At 45.6% G+C, this 22,022-nt stretch overlaps 1 protein-coding gene across 1 annotated transcript; it reads right to left on the minus strand.

The window, feature by feature from the left end:
* LOC149980317 (von Willebrand factor A domain-containing protein 7-like) lies at positions 1-21,690 on the minus strand. The gene is made up of 18 exons (XM_090187999.1): positions 21,555-21,690; positions 20,363-20,573; positions 20,045-20,181; positions 17,966-18,110; positions 15,595-15,688; positions 14,686-14,817; positions 14,362-14,548; positions 13,609-13,778; positions 13,353-13,465; positions 13,061-13,174; positions 12,625-12,813; positions 12,251-12,383; positions 11,830-11,982; positions 9,300-9,392; positions 8,123-8,391; positions 7,665-7,798; positions 7,239-7,398; positions 1-2,130 (listed from the first exon to the last, which is right to left on the minus strand). The coding sequence occupies exons 2-18, from the start codon at positions 20,546-20,548 to the stop codon at positions 1,729-1,731; spliced, it is 2,811 nt and encodes a 936-aa protein (XP_090044125.1). The 5' UTR covers positions 20,549-20,573; positions 21,555-21,690; the 3' UTR covers positions 1-1,728.
* Positions 21,691-22,022: the final 332 nt, after the last annotated feature.

Consider the following 22,022-nt stretch of genomic DNA (forward strand, 5'->3'; position numbering starts at 1 on the left):
TCATTCACACAGTAGCTTTTTATTCATAACTGAGATGTAACTGGAGAATTACATTATGATACAAAAATTAAACATCAATCTTACAGTGCAAATAACATGTTGAGAAAGTGCTTAGAGAGAGAGAGTACTGTTGGCAGTTTTTAAAGTGACATTCATTTAAATGTTGTCTTTGTCACACAAACCATTGTTGATGCAATGCAATGTCTGCGATGGAGCTCGCCTGGAGCATAACCTTTTAACTTCAAGAGGCAGCATTGGTCAGGCAGTCGATACATGAGCCTTACCCTGCGTTCATAACCACGTGGGAAGGTGGTATTTACCACATACGACTGGGAAAATCAGCTTGAATGCCCCTCCAACTGGTAACTACTAGTCTATCATCCCTGAGCTACGTCTTCTCCCACATGCTGACCTCTAACGTCACCTACTAAGGAAATTAACTCAATAACATCATGTTCAGCAGTTAGATGCGACAACAAAACATTATTATTAAAATGGTTTTTGAACACTCTAATATGTTTAAAAGCGTGATAGCTGTACTTTTAGTTCATGGTTAAAACCTGTTACATCTACCCCCCCCTTTTTTGAAAATTCTGTTAAAAATCGCGCAACTTTTCAGCGTCCTGCTACTCATGCCAGGAATATAGTATATGCATATGATTAGTATGTGTGGATAGAAAACACTCTGAAGTTTATAAAACTGGTTAAATCACGGCTGTGACTATAACAGAGCGTGTGTTTCATTGAAAAACGCAAGAAAAACTGCTCTCTGAAAGCAAAAAATAATTTCCATAAGTCACTTCCACCAGTTGTTAAAGGAGAACAGAATTTAATGGGAATTTGCCTGCACCGTCTACAAATTCCGCACGATGGCGCCATTGTACTAATTTTCAATCGAATTAATTGTTGGAAAATCCATCCGTCTGACCCCAAGTTCTCCAGTCTTCACCCGGATGCAGTTTAAGGAGAGATCAGATTGCATTGTTTTTCAAGTGAGGACCTATTGAAGAGACATCGCCCTGTAATCGTTTTGATAGATTATAAACGTTTACTAATACCTAAAGTTGGATTACAAAAGGATTTCGAAGTGTTTTGTGAAAGTTTATCGTCGACTTTTTTAATTTTAAAAAATTACGCAGCGTTTAAAAACGATGAATTTTTCTGAATGACACTACTTCTATACAAAGCTATTTTGGGTATATATGGACCGATTTAAACGAAAAAAAGACCCAATAGTGATGTTTATGGGGCATATAGGAGTGCCAAGAAAGAAGCTCGTCTAAGGTAATGAATGTTTTATATTTTATTTCTGCGTTTTGGGTAGCGCCGTCTATCGCAAAATCTGTTGTTTACGTGTCGAGCTGGCATTTTGGGGGGTGCATGCTATCAGATAATAGCTTCTGATGCTTTCGCCGAAAAGCATTTTAAAAATCTGACTTGCTGGCTAGGTTCACAACGAGTGTAGCTTTAATTTAATACCCTGCTTGTGAATTTTGATCAAGGTTTGAGTTTTAACGAGTACATTTAGCATTTAGCGTAGCGCATTTGCATTTCCAGGTGCCTACTTGGGACATGTGCGTCTCAAGTAGATTCAAGAAGTTAAAGTAGCTTGTTGACCAATTTGCGTTTCTCAACGAGTTCAAAGCACGTGAATGAATCCAACAGGTATTTACAACTTCACAACGGGCAATTTCCACCTTCACACTTGGTTATTAACGCAGCATTAGATCAGATAAGTAAGTCTCTGATGGACGTAGTGAAGAAGGCAGAGACCAGCAGACACACCAACAGTGGGAGGGACAGAGCCATGGAGGGCGGTCCCGCGTTGCGGACGATGGAAAACCGGCAGGTGCCGACATTCATGGCTTTGTCCACCGCCACCAGCTCCACTGTCAGAGAGCAGCACGAAGCGTTGAACGCTGCTGCAACGACCATCTGCTTCAGGTCCGTGTGGGTAAGGTTGCCCACTCCCTGGCGGTGTGTGACTCTGGTGATGCCCGTGCCATTGACGCCATCAGTCAGGTTGGCAGAGAGCTGCCAGAAGGCGGAGCTGCAGGCTGCTGGGTCAGCTGGGCAGTCGACCACCGAGACGCTGACCACCTCACATTGGGGAGGGGTGAAATCTGTCACCTTGGTGGGGGGGGGGGGGGGGGGGGGGAGACACAGAGAGAGAGGGAAAGAGGTCATGATCATGATTTTTTTGTCAGGAACATACACAGGATGCTACCCTCTACAACATAACCTTCACTCCAAATCAAACTCAAAACATACAACCTAATTTTGGACGGAATTACGGAATCACCTGGAAGGATTACAACTACCAAAGATTATTATTCCAACGCCATACAGCAAATGCTCTAGAAAACAACAGAAACCTGAAACACCATCAAACCTGGAACTGAGTGAGTAATGTTTAGTCTGAAGCTATATTTTATTTCCAAAAGCCAAGAAGAAAAATACATTACATTACTTTATAAGGACTGAATGATAAATTGAGCGAGAGGTGTCAATGCCCTTTAGCCCAACAATGGCAGGAGAGTCGAACAGTCTACTCCAACCAAATGGAGAGGCCTTAGAAGCTGCATCCCGCTGTTCAGATGTAATTAAAATACAGTACCCTGTGTATGTAAAGAATGAAAAGGCAAGAAAAGATCCCAAAATGAAGCTCCTTGTGGAAAATCAAGAGACACTTTTTTGCTGACTATTATAAAAATGGGAACATCCGCAACCTCATCTTCCACACAAACCATGCCCTGGCATGGCACAGTGCTACACTAACACACTACCCCTCTGTTAAGAGGGGGGGTGTTAATGAGGGGTAGAAAATCAAGATTCTAGACAGCGAGGACTCAGAGTCAGCTAATATAAATATCTATAAGTCTGGAACAGGTACAGGTCAACCTCAAACAGTTTCAGACTTTCACCTAATCAAAGAATTTCCCAGCAGGAGAAGCTCTCCCTAGACCCGAGCGGGTCAGACCAGACCTCTTCATTATATAACCCCACAGACGAGCAACTCCAAGCGGAAGGTCAACCTTCCAGCACAGAGTACTACTCCCTCACTGACACGAAGGATACATTCACCCAGCTGGAGGTAAAACAGGTGGAGCTGGAACAGCAAGGTTTTACACTCCAGTCAGCACAGACCCAGACAACAGTCCAGCACAACAACACCCCTTAACCAGACCCGGAGAGCTGGAGGTGGAGAGATATGTATCTGCACTCTGGACCGTGGTGAGACAACTTCAACAATATAAAAAGCAAGAGCAGGAGAAGAACAGAGCACTAGAGGAGAGGATCAGACTGATGGAGGAGAGGATCAGACTGCTGGAGGAGAGGATCAGACTGATGGAGGAGAGGATCAGACTGCTGGAGGAGAGGATCAGACTGATGGAGGAGAGGATCAGACTGCTGGAGGAGAGGATCAGACTGATGGAGGAGGGGGTGAGGGGGATGGCGGGTGACAGAGAACAACCCACTGGAGAGGTGGCCAGCAGAAGCCAGCAGAACAGCCCACCTCAGCTCCCGACAAAAGTCAAGACACCACAGCAGAACAGTCCACCCCAGACCCTGAACATAGCGTCGACATCACAGCAGAATAGTCCACCCCAGACCCTGACCATAGCGTCGACATCACAGCAGAACAGACAAATGAAGAACCCCAAGCCAAGGGGATCTCACCCCCCCCCCCCCCCACACCCACTGAGGACATACACAATACACAGATTGTATACCTTATGGACTCAAATGGGAAATTTATAGAAGAAAATAAACTTTTTTCAAACACACAGTCTCTAAACTCTGGTGTCCAAACACCCAGCGCGCCCTAGACCTTCGGTCTGAGGACCAACTATGTTCACCTAGCCACATAATAATACACACAGGCACAATTGACCTGAGAACACAGCAAGAAAGGGTGGCCACAGCACTGAAGGGAGTGATTGAAAAATCTTCTTCTACTTTCCCCAATGCACAAGTGGTTATCTCCACCCTGCTACCACAAAAATACTTCCACCCTGCTACCATACAGCGGGTAAACACAAGTATTTCCCATGACTGTGCCTCAAAACCAAATGTTTACCTGGTCCACCACTCCACCCTGGACTTAAACAGCCTTTATGTTCAGGTCCACCTAAACAAGGCAGCAGTGTGCCACCTTCACCCGGACTCCAAAGGACATCACTCTCAAACGCAGCCGCAACACTTCACATAGGAGAAACAGATCAATAGACACCCCAACCAGACCAGCGAGACACACTCCCAGACCTGTTGGACCCCCCCAGAAGTACACATAGAGGACACATGCCGAGAGGGCCAACATCCAGACCACAACACCACCAGACACATACACAGCCCCACCCCAACCACCCCAACCAATCAACACCCCCACAAGTCAACCATGTCCACACCCCATTTAGGACCCCTCAGATCAGACCTATGCCCTAACTGCCCACCCCATGCACCCCAACCCCGGTACAACAGACCACATATTCACACTACACACCTTAATTGACAAACAAACAAACTAAAACAAAGGCAAAGTCTTCTCATGCTTTGTTGATTTAAAAAAAAAGCCTTTGACTCAATTTGGCATGAGGGTCTGCTATACAAATAAATGGAAAGTGGTGTTTGGGAAAAATATATGCCATTATAAAATCCATGTACACAAACAACAAGTGTGCGGTTAAAATAGGCAAAAAACATAAACATTTCTTTCCAAAGGGCCGTGGGGTGAGACAGGGATGCAGCGTAAGCCCCACTCTCTTTAACATGCAGTACATAATATGACATTTGAAATGTCTTTATTCTTTTGGAACTTCTGTGAGTGTAATGTTTACTGTTCATTTTTATTGTTTATTTCACTTTTGTATATTATATTACTTCACTTGCTTTGTCAATGTCAAATGTCACTTGCTTTGTCAATATGTTTCCCATGCCAATAAAGCCCCTTGAATTGAATTGAATTGAGAGGGAGGAGAGAGAAAAAAGAGAGAGAAAGAGGAGAGACCGTGATCATGATGATGAGGGAGAAGAGATGAGGAAAGTAGGCTATTTGGAAGTGGAGACGGGCCATATAGTGGAGACGGGCCATATAGTGGAGACGGGCCATAGAGTGGAGACGGCCCATATAGTGGAGACGGGCCATATAGTGGAGACGGGCCATATAGTGGAGACGGGCCATATAGTGGAGACGCCCCATATAGTGGAGATGGCCCATAGAGTGGAGACGCCCCATAGAGTGGAGACACCCCATATAGTGGAGACGGCCCATATAGTGGAGACGGCCCATATAGTGGAGACGCCCCATATAGTGGAGATGGCCCATAGAGTGGAGACGCCCCATAGAGTGGAGACGCCCCATAGAGTGGAGACGCCCCATAGAGTGGAGACGCCTCATATAGTGGAGACGCCCCATAGAGTGGAGACGCCCCATAGAGTGGAGACGCCCCATAGAGTGGAGATGGCCCATAGAGTGGAGACGCCCCATATAGTGGAGACGGGCCATATAGTAGAGACGGGCCATATAGTAGAGACGGGCCATATAGTGGAGACTCCCCATATAGTGGAGACGCCCCATAGAGTGGAGACGGGCCATATAGTAGAGACGGGCCATATAGTAGAGACGGGCCATATAGTGGAGACTCCCCATATAGTGGAGACGCCCCATAGAGTGGAGACGGGCCATATAGTGGAGACGGGCCATATAGTGGAGACGGGCCATATAGTGGAGACGGCCCATAGAGTGGAGATGGCCCATAGAGTGGAGACGGCCCATATAGTGGAGACGGCCCATATAGTGGAGACGGCCCATATAGTGGAGACGGCCCATATAGTGGAGACGGCCCATATAGTGGAGACGGGCCATATAGTGTAGACGGCCCATAGAGTGGAGACGGGCCATATAGTGGAGACGGCCCATAGAGTGGAGATGGCCCATAGAGTGGAGACGGCCCATATAGTGGAGACGGCCCATATAGGCCTCTCAGCTCTCTAGTGTATCTTTATCTATACCTCTACTATCTTACATTTCTACACCCATTGTTATGTCACATTAGAATGTACACACAGGGTTCTATACAACTATTAACAACTATTAACAAATATTAACTCAACATGTAAGGTGTTAGTCCCATATTTCGTGAACTGAAATAAAAAATCACAGAAATATAAAAACAAAAAGTGTATTTCTCTCAAATGTTGTGAACAAATTTGTTTACATCCCTGTTAGGGAGCATTTCTCTTTTTCCAAGATAATCCATCCACCTGACAGGTGTGGCATATAAAGAAGCCGATTAAACAGCCTGATCATTACACAGGTGCACCATGTGCTGGGGACAATAAAAGGCTAATTTAAAATGGGCAGTTTTGTCATACAACACATATTCCTGCATGCTGACTGCAGGAATATCCATCAGAGATGTTGCCAGAGAATTGAATGTTAATTTATCTACCATAAGCCGTACCATAATTTTGTTTTAGAGAATTTGGCAGTACGTCCAACTGGCCTCACAACCGCAGACCATGTGTTGTGTGTGCGAGCTAATTTCTGATGTCAACGTTGTGAATAGAGTGCACCGTGGTGGCGGTGGGGTTATGGTATAGGTAGGCATACGCTACAGATGATGAACACAATTGCATTTTTTATCAATGGCAATTTGAATGTACAGAGATACCGTGACGAGATCCCGGGGCCCATTGTCGTGCCATTCATGTTTCAGCATGATAATGTACGGCCACATGTCACAAGGATCTGTACACAATTCCTGGAAGCTGAAAATGTTGCAGTTCCATTGCCTGCATACTCACCAGACATGTCACCCATTGAGCATGTTTGGGATGATCTGGATCGACGTGTACAATAGCGTGTTCCAGTTCCCGCCAATATCCAGTAACTTTGGACAGCCATTGAAGATGAGTGGGACGACATTCTACAGGCCACAATCAACAGCCTGATCAACTCTATGCGAAGAAAATGTGTCGCTCTGCCTGCGGCAAATGGATGGTCACACCAGATACTGACCGGTTTTCTGATCCACACCCCTAAGTTATCTGTGACCAACAGATGCATGTCTGTATTCCCAGTCATGTGAAATCCATAGATTAGGGCCTAATGAATTTATTTAAATTGACTGATTTCCTTATATGAACTGTAACTCTTCACTATTGTTTCATGTTGAATTTATTTTTGTCCAGGATAATATATTTAAATATATATCTGTACATATATCTGAGGTTACCTTGGTGACGACAGAGAGGCGCAGGACGGCGTAGTTGGAGTCGGACGCCCCGGGGGCCACAGCCTCGATGGTCAGGGTGACGTCTGTTCCTGAGGGGGTGTTGGCGGGCACCGTGATGGTCAGTTCACCGGTGGCGTTTCCTTCGGTGGTCACATCGATGCTGATAAGTTAGCAGCAGCAACGGGTTAGCATTAAGTGTCAATACAAGTGATGCCAAGAGAGGACAATAATTAGTCATGTTGAGTCATTTTGCTAGCAGAGAAGAAGCTAATTTTAACCAGATAACCTGGTCCCAGATCTGTTTGTGCTTAAATTGCCAACGCCTATGGTCAATGTGCCACGTGACAATGACCATAGGAGTTGGCAAGACAAACAGAACAAACAGATCTGGGACCAGTCTCAGATTATTACAGACCTGATCCCTACCTGCCAGGGACGTTCATTTTGAAGTCTCGGTCGTTTCTGCCACTGATTGTGTAGCTGCCTCCAGTGGCGTCGGTCATGACGGTGAAGGGAAGGGTGAAGGTTTTACCAGGCTCCATGCTTCTGTCCACCACGGCCTGAGAAGACAAGAAGAACCCGAAAGAGGAATTGTTGAGGAGTTGTTGTGAGGTCCACTTTTTGTTTGTTGGCCCATTTACAGAGACACATTTCTGTGCTTAGAAAGTCCATGTTGTAATTTATAGTAGTAGGCCCACAGTACCACAGTACTACATGTTTAGGGAGTAATAGTCAGTCATGTTTTTCTTTCTGATATGGTCTATAATTGTCTATGACCATGGTTTTTGTCTAACACTATCCCAACATGCAGTATAGACTCCTTCACGATTTACAAATGAAAGCCGTTTTTCAATGGAAACAGGAAGTGTGTCATCATCACTTACCTTGATGGTAACCTTGGAGACGGACATCTGAGTGGTGGACTGTCTCTGGAACACGGTGGAGGAGACCACATCTGTCCCGTTCAGCAGCACCACAAACTCCCCCGCAGGGACATTGGTTACCGTAACTAGGATCTCCCCGTTGCCCATGTCTTCCAGGGCCCCACATACGACCTCTGACCCTGACACTGTCACCAAGGCAACGTTGGCCACCTTGACAGAGGCTGGGCCCTTTCTGCCCAACACTGATACCAACAGCATGGCAGGCATACCTGGGAGAAGGAGAGAAGAGAGGAGGAACGGAGGGAAAGAGAGGGAGGGAGAGAGAGAGAGAGGAGGACGAGTGTAGCGGTAGGGAGAGAAAAAGGGAGATTGAGAAGGGGACGAGTGTAGGGGTAGGGAGAAAAAAAGAGGGAGAGAGAGGGAGGAGGACGAGTGTAGGGGTAGGGAGAGAAAAAGAGGGAGAGAGAGAGAGGAGGACGAGTGTAGTGGTAGGGAGAGAAAAAGAGGGAGAGAGAGAGAGGAGGACGAGTGTAGGGGTAGGGGGAGAAAAGGGAGATTGAGAAGGGGACGAGTGTAGTGGTAGGGAGAGAAAAAGAGGGAGAGAGAGAGAGGAGGACGAGTGTAGGGGTAGGGAGAGAAAAAGAGGGAGAGAGAGAGAGGAGGACGAGTGTAGTGGTAGGGAGAGAAAAAGAGGGAGAGAGAGAGAGGAGGACGAGTGTAGGGGTAGGGAGAGAAAAAGAGGGAGAGAGAGAGGAGGACGAGTGTAGGGGTAGGGAGAGAAAAAGAGGGAGAGAGAGAGAGAGAAGGAAAATTATCTTGAAGGGTGTGGCTATGTAACTGTTCACATCGATTATTACAAATTACAATTAATGGCTTTTTATGACTTTGATTAAGTAGGCTTTATACATAAACAGAATGTATTGTTTCGACCCACACAACATCAAAGAGGGCCAGCCTACTTTCTGATAGAGAACACATCGATGCAAAACCTCTCGCCAAACGATGTGCGCAATGATCATAATGATCGCAAAGATCAAGCCTCTAACGGCTGTAATGAAGTGGCAGCTGCATTCATGTAGATGATGTCGCCATGATGTCGCCATAGTAAATTTGTGATTGACAGATTACCTGGTTGATATGGTAATGATGATTTTAAGATGATGTTGTAGTGTTTTACCTGCTTGTGGACGGCCAGAGATGAGGGCATATCCTGGATGAGGTCCATCGAAGGTCTCCACAAAGTCATAAATGAAGGCAATGGTACTCTGACCTGGACACACACACACACACACACACACACACACACATACACATACACACACACACACACACACACACACAAACACATACACACACATACACATACACACACATACACACACACACACACACACACACACACACACACACACACATACACATACACACACATACACACACACACACACACACACACACACACACATACACATACACACACACACACACACACACACACACACACACACACACACACACACATACACATACACACACATACACACACACACACACACACACACACACACACACACACACACACACACACACACACACACACACACACACACACACACACACACACACACACACACACACACAAAGTTGCTAATTAGCTCAAATTGTTCTGGTGAGTTATTAACCTTTGGGATGCTAGACGATTGCGTAATACAGCCACCCATCCACCACGACCAAACATCCATCCTCCTTTTGTTTTTGCATTAAGAAACCTTCTGTCTGATGTAACTATACCAAACATAGCAGACATTTGACGTCTGAAGTTTACATACACTTAGGTTGGAGTCACTAAAACGTGTTTTTCAACCACTCCACACATTTCTTGTTAACAAACTATAGTTTTGGCAGTTGGTTAGGACATCTACTTTGTGCATGACACAAAGTCATTTTTCCAACAATTGTTTACAGACAGATTTTTTCACTTATAATTCACTGTATCACAATTCCAGTGGGTCAGAAGTTTACATACACTAAGTTGAATGTGCCTTTAAACAGCTTGGAAAATTCCAGAAAAAAATGTCATGGCTTTAGAAGCTTCTGATAGGCTAACTGACATCATTTGAGTCATTTGGAGGTGTACCTGTGGATGTATTTCAAAGCCTACCTTCAAACTCAGCACTTCTTTGCTTGACATCATGGGAAAATCAAAAGAAATCAGCCAAGACCTCAGAAAAACATTTCTAGACCTCCACAAGTCTGGTTCATCCTTAGGAGCAATTTCCAAATGCCTGAAGGTACCAAGTTCATCTGTACAAACAATAGTACGCAAGTATAAACACCATGGGACCACGCAGCCGTCATACCGCTCAGGAGGGAGACACGTTCTGTCATCTAGAGATAAACGTACTTTGGTGCGAAAAGTGCAAATCAATCCCAGAACAACAGCAAAGGACCTTGTGAAGATGCTGGAGGAAACATGTACAAAAGTACCTATATCCACAGTAAAACGAGTCCTATATTGATATAACCTGAAAGGCCGCTCAGCAAGGAAGAAGCCACTGCTCAAAAACCGCCATAAAAAAGCCAGACTATGGTCTTGGTCTTGTAGTAGATTATTTCACAGGTGGCAGACAATGTGAGAAGGCTTGTGAACTATATTTCCATTGTATCTGAGAGGAGGAGGAAGGACATTTATGACGAAATGAGCGGTATATAAACCTTTGTACATGGTATTATGACCAGAGCTCTCTAAATAAACATTCCTGACAATTGTAGCTGGGCCTCCGTCTGATTCAACCAGTTTCCTAGAAATTCTGGGTATCAGGCTGAGTAATCAATTTAAATTGGGTTTATGAACACTGAGAACTTAATTCTCTTGACATTACCTCAATTACATCGACGAACCTTTACCCCTGAAAATTGACTCGGAACCAGTTTTTTTCTTGCTTTTTCTTACTTACTTTTTAAAACTCTGAATTGTTGGTTAAGGGCTCATGAGTAAGCATTTCACAGTAAGGTCTACCTACACCTGTTGTAAACTCAGCAAAAATAAAAACATCCTCACTGTTAGCTGCGTTTATTTTCAGCAAACTTAATGTGTAAATATTTGTATGAAGATATCAAGATTCAACAACTGAGACATAAACTGAACAAGTTCCACAGACGTGACGAACAGAAATTGAATAATGTCACCGTACGGACATTAGGCGTCACCGTACGGACATTAGGCGTCACCGTACGGACATTGCAATGTATTGCCCTGGCCACATCTGCAGTCCTAAGGCACGTTCGCACAGATGAGCAGGGACCGTGGGCATCTTTCTTCTGAGTCAGTTGAAAGGCCTCTGTAGTGTCCTAAATTTTCATAACTGTGACCTTAATTGCCTACCGTCTGTAAGCTGTTAGTGTCTTAATGACCGTTCCACAGGTGCATGTTCATTAATTGTTTATGGTTCATTGAACAAGCATGGGAAACATTGTTAAAACCCTTTACAATGAAGATCTGTGAAGTTATTAGGATTTTTACGAATTATCTTTGAAAGACAGGGTCCTGAAAAATTGACATTTCTTTTTTTGAGTTTATTTGGTGCATGTGATGGATTATTTAAACCCAGGTCTGGGCTCTGTGTGTATCCAGGCTGCCATCTAGTGTTGAGCGTGAGCATAACACACATATTTAGTAGAACATATATATTTCTACTGTAACTCACCAGTGACCTTCAGTGTGTAGGGCTGGTTGGAGTTCATGCTGATTTCCCATAATCCTGTCTGTTTGTTGGAGGCCAGACGGACCCGGAAGAGGTTGCCCACCGTCTGGACAGTCCCCAGTTCCCCGTTGACCTCATTCTGTTTCTGGGTCACACCTGTAGGGGCAAGGAGGGTGACAGTCAAATAGGATGACAGTCAAACATACTGTCAATGGGATATACCTGGTTCATGATACCTTGTTGAAATGTGCTTTGTGCTTTAAAAACATTAAGATACATACGTAAACACGCAAAACAGGTCAACTGTAACCATTAAGGAGGGAAAACTAACCTTAGATCAGTGTCTAGGGGAAATGTCATCCTATTCAGTTAGGTGAACTGAAAACTGATATTAGATCAGTGTGTAGGTGTTGGAGGTTCCCACCTGCAGGGTTCTTCAGGGTGAAGGTGAGGGACTTTCCAGTGATGTAGATGGTGATGTTGTTCAGAGACTCGTCCAGCAGGAAGGAGAATGTCTCAGCTTTTCCTGGGTTCCTCGCTCGCTGTAGGACTGTCACCTGAGGAGGAGGAGGAGGAGGAGGACAGAATGAGAGAGGAGGATAGAAAGAAGAGGTGATGTAGGGTATGTTGTTGTTTTATTGTAACGTGGAGGATTTAATTTTCATAGATATAACAATTATGTCTAGGCATTTCTAAAATTCATTATTTATAAAGCACATGTTTTTTAATTGATCAAGTTTTGAATTATTCCAAATCAATTACTGATCTAAATCAAAATGGCCACCAGTGTTGACTCACCAGAGCGGAGGTGGAGGAGTCGATGATGACGTCAGTGGCCTGGGGCAGATTTTCCTTGGTGACTCCAATGGCCTGACCACCAGACGCCAGCGCCAGGTCCTTGTAGGTCTCGAATGTAGCTGCCCTGGACTCTACTCCACTTCTCCTCCTTCTAGCACCAGCACCAGCACCAGTCATGAAGAAAGACACCTGGAGAGACACATAGGTGTGTTTGAGAGAGTTTGCCTGGTCGTATTCATTAGGCACCAAATGAAGAATGAAAGAAAAAAAGGCAGTGACTACCTCTCCAATAAGAATGGCTTGTTTTTGTTTGCCGTTGCAAAACATTTTGCTGCGTTTTGCTACTGTGTGCCCTAATTAATAAGATCCTGAACTGCAGGACATGGTTTCTTCTAAAACAGGAAGTGTTTGAGGAGGTGTTTGAGGAAGTGCTCACAGTTGACTTGGTGCTCCTGATCAGGGCCAAGATGGTGTCCCTTAACGCAATGTCCTTGGCAACGGCATCTAAAACATAGATGTGGGACGACGCAGGGGCACCGGTCAGCGCCAACTGGAGAGAGAGAGAGAGAGAGAGAGAGAGAGAGAGAGAGAGAGAGAGAGAGAGAGAGAGAGAGAGAGAGAGGGGGGGGGGGTGCTTAGTTTCTTTATTTATTGTCAGGTGCACTATAAACAAAGAATGGGACTATATCTGAAAGCTGATTGGAATATAGCCATGTCAATCACTGTACCTGTAGGCCTGATAAGCACATCTCAGGGAGGTCTCCGCCTCCATCAGCTTTGAGTTTAGCGATCTCTGTTTTCATAACATCAGGGTTTGTCGTTCTTATCAGGGGTCCGAACTCTACACACACACACAAACACACACTGATCACTAACCACTTCCTGACTTAACCACACATCACACAGGCATTTCGGTGACTGCCAGAGTTTGTCAGTGATGTTTTGCTAAGGAGAATGCTTGGTGGAGTGTAAAGCCAGCTTTACTTGGGTCATTGAATGGGACCAGGATGTACTGGGAGGGCTCATCCTGCGTTCCCTTCTTGCTGTCGATGATCTCATTGACGACTCTCTTGGCTTCAAGGATGTCATCCCTCATGCTCCCCGTAGTGTCGATCACAAAAGCAACCACTGCCGATCTCGCTATGCCCATGAAGCTGTGGGAGAGAGAGAGAGATAAAGAGATAGATTGTGAGTAACTTCAACATGGGTAATTCCCTCTTCCCCCCTCTCCACCCCTTCACCCCCCTCTACCCCTCTCTTCCCCTTCACCCCCTCTCCTCCCCTTCTCCCCCCTCTACCCCTCTCCTCCCCTTCTCCCCCCTCTACCCCTCTCCTCCCCTTCACCCCCCTCTACCCCTCTCCTCTCCTTCACCCCCCTCTACCCCTCTCTTCCCCTTCACCCCCTCTCCTCCCCTTCACCCCCCTCTACCCCTCTCCTCTCCTTCACCCCCCTCTACCCCTCTCCTCTCCTTCACCCCTCTACTCCTCTCCTCTCCTTCACCACCCTCTACCCCTCTCTCCCCCTTCACCCACTTTCCTCTCCTTCACCCCCCTCTACCCCTCTCTTCCCCTTCACCCTCCTCTACCCCTTCCTCTCCTTCACCCTCCTCTACCCCTCTCCTCTCCTTCACCCCCCTCTACTCCTCTCCTCTCCTTCACCCTCCTCTACCCCTCTCCTCTCCTTCACCCTCCTCTACCCCTTTCCTCCCCTTCACCCTCCTCTACCCCGCTCCGTACCGTAGGTAGTTGTTGTCACCGGCGGCTCCCCGGATGTCGTCCAGCAGCCGGAGGGTTGCGGTCGTTGCCATGGTGACAGCAGCAGTGTGCAGGGCCACGTTGTCAGAGCGACGCTCATCCTTGCTGATGCCTCCACGAGGAACCTCAGAGCTGGTTAGGTCAGCTGCACCGCCATGACTACACTTACCTGGGGGAGGAGAGGTGATGATGGTGTTATACAGAGAGTGTGTGGGTATCTGGGGAAGGTAGTGTGTGTGTGTGTGTGTGTGTGTGTGTGTGTGTGTGTGTGTGTGTGTGTGTGTGTGTGTGCGTGTGTGTGTGTACCTTTAGGCTTAGCTGAGGACAAGATCCCCATGTACCCAGAGGTGAGTTTCTTCTCATTAAGGATGTTAGGCAGGATGGAGTTGGAACAGAACCCCCCACTGACACAGTCACTGCAGGTCGGGGTTTTAACATCTACCGGACCAAATCACAATGCTTTCTTATAAAATAACAGTTAACTAAATTGTCAAGGGACATCATTTACCACCACAAATCATTACCCCCCCCCCCCCACACACACACACACGCACACACACACACATACATACACACACACACACACACACACACACACACACACACACACACACACACACACACACACACACACACACACACACACACACTCTCTCCTAAACCCTAAATGGGCGTGGTCGTCCTTTCTCTTACCCATAATTCCCTCAGACTCTTCAGCTTTATCTCGCTCTGTTGAACATAGGAGATTATATGTGTTTGTTTCCCTCTCTGTCTACCCTTTAGACTCCCTGTAAACAATTAATGACCTCACTTTCGCATGAAGCCAGAGGTGGCAGCAGATTTCTCTCTTTGTCTCTCCTTTTTAATCTGCTATCGTACTTTTCTCTAACATTCCAAGCACGCCTCCCTCCTTCCTTCCTGCAATACCACCCCCCCTCCTTCCCCCTTCATCCCTTCCCTACCACCCCCCTCCCTCCCTCCTTCCTTCCCTTCCCTAACACCCACCCTCCCTCCTTCCTTCCCTGCCCTATCACCCTCCCTCCTTCCTTCCCTGCCCTAACACCCACCCTCCCTCCTTCCTTCCCTGCCCTATCACCCTCCCTCCTTCATTCCCTGCCCAACCACCCTCTCTCCTTCCCTGCCCTACCTACATCACTCCAGTTGGATCCCATGCCTCGCTGTCCTCGTTGCTGCATTAACTCAAGCCCTCCCTACCTGCCAGGTTTTCCAGTGGGAGATCGGGGCGGATCAGGTTGGCGTAGGGTTCAGTGTATCCCAGATCCACCCAGTTACTGTGGCTGTAGAAATCCTGACAAAACACAAACATGTGTTATATACCAAGTCTGTGTCTGTGGGAAAGTTATCTATCTAATTCCCTATTACAGACACCTCTAGACAGAAGTTAACTTGGTTCAGATGATAATACTTGAGCCAAGGTGAAATATGAAATGAGAAATGAGGTGACATGTTTTCTCCCCTCCCCATCTTCCTCAATCCTTTTAGTCCTTACCTTATCTCCCTTCATTCCTGGAAGTTCAGACTTTCTCCCTCTTTCCCTTTCACCCCCTTTCCCACTCATCTCTCTCCCTCTCCCTCTCCCACTCCCCTCTCTCCCTCTCATCTCTCTCCTCCTTCTCCCACTCCTCCCTCTCCCACTCCCCTCTGTCCCTCTCCACTCTCTCCTCCCTCTCCCACTCCTCCCTCTCCCTCTCCCACTTTCCTCTCTCCCTCTCCTCTCTCTCCCACTTCTCCCTCTCCCACTCCCCTCTCTCCCTCTCCTCTCTCTCCTCCCTCTCCCACTCCTCCCTATCCTGCTTCCACTCCTCTCTCTCCCACTCGGACTCCTCCCTATTCCTCTCTCTCCCACTCCCACTCCTCTCTCTCCCTCTCCCACTCCTCCCTATTCCTATCTCTCCTACTCCCACTCCTCTCTCTCCCTCTCCCACTCCTCCCTATTCCTCTCTCTCCCACTCCCACTCCTCTCTCTCCCTCTCCCACTCCTCCCTATTCCTCTCCCTCTCTCTCCCACTCCTCCTTCTTCCTCTCTCTCTCTCTCTCTCTCTCTCTCTCTCTTCCCTCTTTCTCCCTCTCCCACTCCTCCCTATCCCTCTCTCTCCCTCTCCCACTCCTCCCTATCCCTCTCTCTCCCTCTCCCACTCCTCCCTCCCTCTCCTTCTCTCTCCCCTTACTTGCAGACAGGGCTCTAATCACGCTGGTGCGACAAAAATATTTATTATTATTTTATTTATTTATTTGTAAAAAAAAATGTCTTTAACCTTCATTTTACTAGGCAAGTCTTAAAAACAAATGTTTAATTACAATGATGGCCTACCGGGGAACATTGTTCAGGGGCAGAGAGACAGATGTGTACCTTTTTAGCTCAAGGATTCGATCCAGCAACATTTCGGTTACTGGCCCAACACTATAACCGCGAAGCTACCTACCGCGCCATACACAAGTTAGGAGCACAACAAAATATTTAGGAGCACTAGAGAAGAGTTGTACTGTGTGCAGTCCTCTCCCCAGTGTCTCTCTAGCTACTTGTACTGTGTACAGAACTCTCCCCAGTGTCTCTCTAGCTACTTGTACTGTGTACAGAACTCTCCCCAGTGTCTCTCTAGCTACTTGTACTGTGTACAGTACTCTCCCAAATGTCTCTCTAGCTACCTGTAGTGTGTACAGTCCTATCCCCAGTGTCTCTCTAGCTACCTGTACTGTGTACAGTACTCTCCCCAGTGTCTCTCTAGCTACCTGTACTGTGTACAGTCCTCTCCCCAGTGTCTCTATAGCTACCTGTACTGTGTACAGTACTCTCCCCAGTGTCTCTCTAGCTACTTGTACTGTGTACAGTCCTCTTCCCAGTGTCTCTCTAGCTAACTGTACTGTGTACAGTCCTCTCCCCTGTGTCTCTCTAGCTACCTGTACTGTGTACAGTACTCTCCCCAGTGTCTCTCTAGCTACCTGTAGTGTGTACAGTACTCTCCCCAGTGTCTCTCTAGCTACCTGTAGTGTGTACAGTACTCTCCCCAGTGTCTCTCTAGCTACTGGAAATGTTTGCATATCCCCTCTTTCACCCCCCCCCCCCTCTCTCTCCTCTTACCTGTAGTGTGTACAGTACTCTCCCCAGTGTCTCTATAGCTACTGGAAATGTTTGCATATCCCCTCTTTCACCCCCCCCCCCTCTCTCTCCTCTTACCTGTACTGTGTACAGTACTCTCCCCAGTGTCTCTCTAGCTACCTGTACTGTGTACAGTCCTCTCCCCAGTGTCTCTCTAGCTACCTGTACTGTGTACAGTCCTCTCCCCAGTGTCTCTATAGCTACCTGTACTGTGTACAGTACTCTCCCCAGTGTCTCTCTAGCTACTTGTACTGTGTACAGTCCTATCCCCAGTGTTTCTCTAGCTACCTGTACTGTGTACAGTACTCTCCCCAGTGTCTCTCTAGCTACCTGTACTGTGTACAGTACTCTCCCCAGTGTCTCTCTAGCTACCTGTAGTGTGTACAGTACTCTCCCCAGTGTCTCTCTAGCTACTGGAAATGTTTGCATATCCCCTCTTTCACCCCCTCCCTCTCTCTCTCCTCTTACCTGTAGTGTGTGCAGTACTCTCCCCAGTGTCTCTCTGGCAGCCTGGAAGTTCTCCCTTTGTATGTTGGCCTTGATGCTGGCCACCCCATCAGTTATAAGGCGCCTGCCCTCAGCAAACGCCTCTGAGTTGAAGTGATGGGCTGGGCTGTTATAATAAAGATTATGATCAATTGGTTTTATATAGAAAACGGCTATAAGAGTGATACACCAAATGTTCACTTGGACTGGCACAATAATGACAATGATTAATTGTTTATTAAGTTCATACATTAGAGCCACTAGAAGAAGGGTCATGTGACATGTGACATATGCTGGATAAGAAAACTAAGTTGTTTTTAAAACTAGTTAAAAAAAATTAAGAATCTGTTGCACTCCTGTGCTAATTCCACGCACTCCAAGCATTTTACATAATAAGTGAACCTCATTCTCTATCAATGGAGCACCAACCTGTTGAAATAATAAGGGAAACTCATTCTCTATCAATGGAGCACCAACCTGTTGAAATAATAAGGGAAACTCATTCTCTATCAATGGAGCACCAACCTGTTGATGTAATAATTGAACCTCATTCTCTATCAATGTAGCACCAACCTGTTGACATAATAAGGGAACCTCATTCTCTATCAATGGAGCACCAACCTGTTGACATAATAAGGGAACCTCATTCTCTATCAATGGAGCACCAACCTGTTGACATAATAAGGGAACCTCATTCTCTATCAATGGAGCACCAACCTGTTGACATGATAAGGGAACCTCATCCTCTATCAATGGAGCACCAACCTGTTGACATAATAACTGAACCTCATTCTCTATCAATGGAGCACCAACCTGTTGACATAATAAGTGAACCTCATTCTCTATCAATGGAGCACCAACCTGTTGACATGATAAGGGAACCTCATTCTCTATCAATGGAGCACCAACCTGTTGAAATAATATTTGAACCTCATTCTCTATCAATGGAGCACCAACCTGTTGACATAATAAGTGAACCTCATTCTCTATCAATGGAGCACCAACCTATTGACATAATAAGGGAACCTCATTCTCTATCAATGGAGCACCAACCTGTTGACATAATAAGTGAAACTCATTTTCTGTCAATGGAGCACCAACCTGTTGACATGATAAGGGAACCTCATTCTCTATCAATGGAGCACCAACCTGTTGACATAATAAGTGAACCTCATTCTCTATCAATGGAGCACCAACCTGTTGACATGATAAGGGAACCTCATTCTCTATCAATGGAGCACCAACCTGTTGACATAATAAGTGAAACTCATTCTCTATCAATGGAGCACCAACCTGTTGACGTAATAATTGAACCTCATTCTCTATCATTGGAGCACCAACCTGTTGACATGATAAGGGATCCTCATTTTCTATCAATGTAGCACCAACCTGTTGACATGATAAGGGAACCTCATTCTCTATCAATGGAGCACCAACCTGTTGACATGATAAGGGAACCTCATTCTCTATCAATGGAGCACCAACCTGTTGACATAATAAGTGAACCTCATTCTCTATCAATGGAGCACCAACCTGTTGACATAATAACTGAACCTCATGCTCTATCAATGGAGCACCAACCTGTTGACATAATAAGGGAACCTCATTCTCTATCAATGGAGCACCAACCTGTTGACATGATAAGGGAACCTCATCCTCTATCAATGGAGCACCAACCTGTTGACATAATAAGTGAACCTCATTCTCTATCAATGGAGCACCAACCTGTTGACATAATAAGGGAACCTCATTCTCTATCAATGGAGCAGCAACCTGTTGACATGATAAGGGAACCTCATTCTCTATCAATGGAGCACCAACCTGTTGACATAATATTTTAACCTCATTCTCTATCAATGGAGCACCAACCTGTTGACATAATAAGTGAACCTCATTCTCTATCAATGGAGCACCAACCTGTTGACATAATAAGGGAACCTCATTCTCTATCAATGGAGCACCAACCTGTTGACATAATAAGTGAAACTCATTTTCTGTCAATGGAGCACCAACCTGTTGACATGATAAGTGAACCTCATTCTCTATCAATGGAGCACCAACCTGTTGACAAAGTCTCTGTCCACCTGTCCGTTCTGTATGTAGATCTCATTCAGGGCAGATTTGAACTTAGCTGCTGACACTTCACCTGTTGCTTTGGGTCCCAGGCAGGCCTGGACCAGCTCCTCAGCAGAGTTACCCTAAAGGGAAAGGTCAGAGGTTAAAGGTTAGACATTCTGACACACTTCTCTATTTTCTTAATCTTGCTCTTTCACACACACACACACACACACACACACACACACACACACACACACACACACACACACACACACACACACACACACACACACACACACACACACACACACACACACTTACCGTGGGGGTGAAGTCTCGTCCCTCTGTCTCGGCGATGGTTCGGCACACCTCTGTGACCTTCTGTAGCACGGCTGTTCCCGTGATGCTGACGTGGGTGGAGGCTCCGCCCCCAATGGGAGCAAACGCCCAGGCTCCTCCTGATAGGACCAGGGCCAGGAAGGATACACCCAGCACCGGTGACATCATCAGTCTTTTGTGGAGTGGGGGGTGGCTGGTGGATGGAGGGGTGAGTGAGCGAGAGAGAGAGAGAGCAAGAGAGAGAGAAAGAGAAAGAGCATGAGCGAGAGAGAGAGAGAGAGAGAGAGAGGAAATCCCTGACTTAGCCCCTGTTGTTAAACCTCTTGGCCACAACCCAACATGTCCTATACTGAGGGTGTAGTTAGTATGCAGAAGCATCTTTATGATACATCAGTAAAATGTAATTAGACGTTGTCAAAACTGATTATAGACCAGTGCTTAGCCCCTGTTCTGGCACATACTGCATTTCCTATTACAGAGATGTATATTCCTAGGCTGTTATCCCCCCACCATACGTTATTCCCTGTTGCACAGTGTTCTCCTCAGAGATAGTGTTTGGCCATGGCTCAACTCAACCAGGGACGTTTGTACTCGATATCCCTTAGATGAATACCTTTAGTTCCCAGAGTGTTAAAAGGCGAACGTTGAACTGAAAGGCTGGTGGGAAATGGAACAATTCTGCTCCTTACTGCTGCTTTCTGTTTGAGATTAAATGTATGTCATATGTAGAATCCTATGTATACTATATATCATGGTCGTATAAATTATGTACAACCCTCTCAATCTGTATACATTCTTGGTTTAAAAAAAAAATATATATATATATATATATATATATATATATATATATATATATCATCCCAGGGTGTACACAGATTGACAGGATTGTACACATATGACCATTAATTGATTGTCTGTATTCAATTCATTTATTCAATCTTTCCACTGAACTGATAAATGTTGAGAAAATATATTTTGACAAAGCACCAAAAACTGAGAATATTGTTAAAACAAACAATTAAAAAAACGTAATATATTATAATCTAAGAACTAAAACCATTTACCATTTAAATGACAGATATAATGTTAACCAAAATGAAAATGAAGACCTCTGAATTGTTTTGTATTATCATAACACTAGTTATGTGAAGAAACCTTCTCAAAGCTTCCATACCGTCTCAGGTTATTTTAGCGTAGTTGGATCTCTTCCTCTTTCCCTGTCTCTGTTGCAGCAGTAACCCAAAGTGTAGAGGAACACTCTGGAAGATACAGTACACCTGTATATATACTGGACTGTACCGCCAGGCAGGGATGGAGGAGGGTGAGGTCTGTGTGTTACAGAACACACTAATCATTAACTTCTAGGGTTTTCCATGGCCACAACATGTCCAATCTTCTTATCAGATGTCAATCAATCAATGTGGACCATGAGGGGCAGGGCTACCCTGAACCTAACCTGGTAACAACATCATTACCTAGATTACCTACAAATCATTACCTACACTACCAGTCAAAAGTTTGGACATACCTACTCATTCCAGGGTTTTTCTTTATTTTTACTATTTTCTATGTTGTAGAATAATAGTGAAGACATTAAAACTATGAAATAACACATGAAACATAACCAAAAAAAGTGTTAAAC

The sequence above is a fragment of the Oncorhynchus mykiss genome, chromosome 10 (genome assembly GCF_057628025.1).
Source record: "Oncorhynchus mykiss isolate SJ-2025 chromosome 10, ASM5762802v1, whole genome shotgun sequence".
NCBI classification, from domain to species: Eukaryota; Metazoa; Chordata; class Actinopteri; order Salmoniformes; family Salmonidae; genus Oncorhynchus; species Oncorhynchus mykiss.

What these genes read in the sequence shown, in the direction of transcription:
- LOC149980317 (XM_090187999.1), bottom strand. Translation starts at nt 20,548, where the DNA reads ATGATGTCACCGGTGCTGGGTGTATCCTTCCTGGCCCTGGTCCTATCA. An exon ending in TGTGCTTATCAGGCCTACAG is followed by an intron (nt 13,175 to 13,352) that starts GTACAGTGATTG and finishes CTCTCTCTCCAG; the next exon opens with TTGGCGCTGACCGGTGCCCC. An exon ending in CACCCTGAAGAACCCTGCAG is followed by an intron (nt 11,983 to 12,250) that starts GTGGGAACCTCC and finishes TTGCCCCTACAG; the next exon opens with GTGTGACCCAGAAACAGAAT.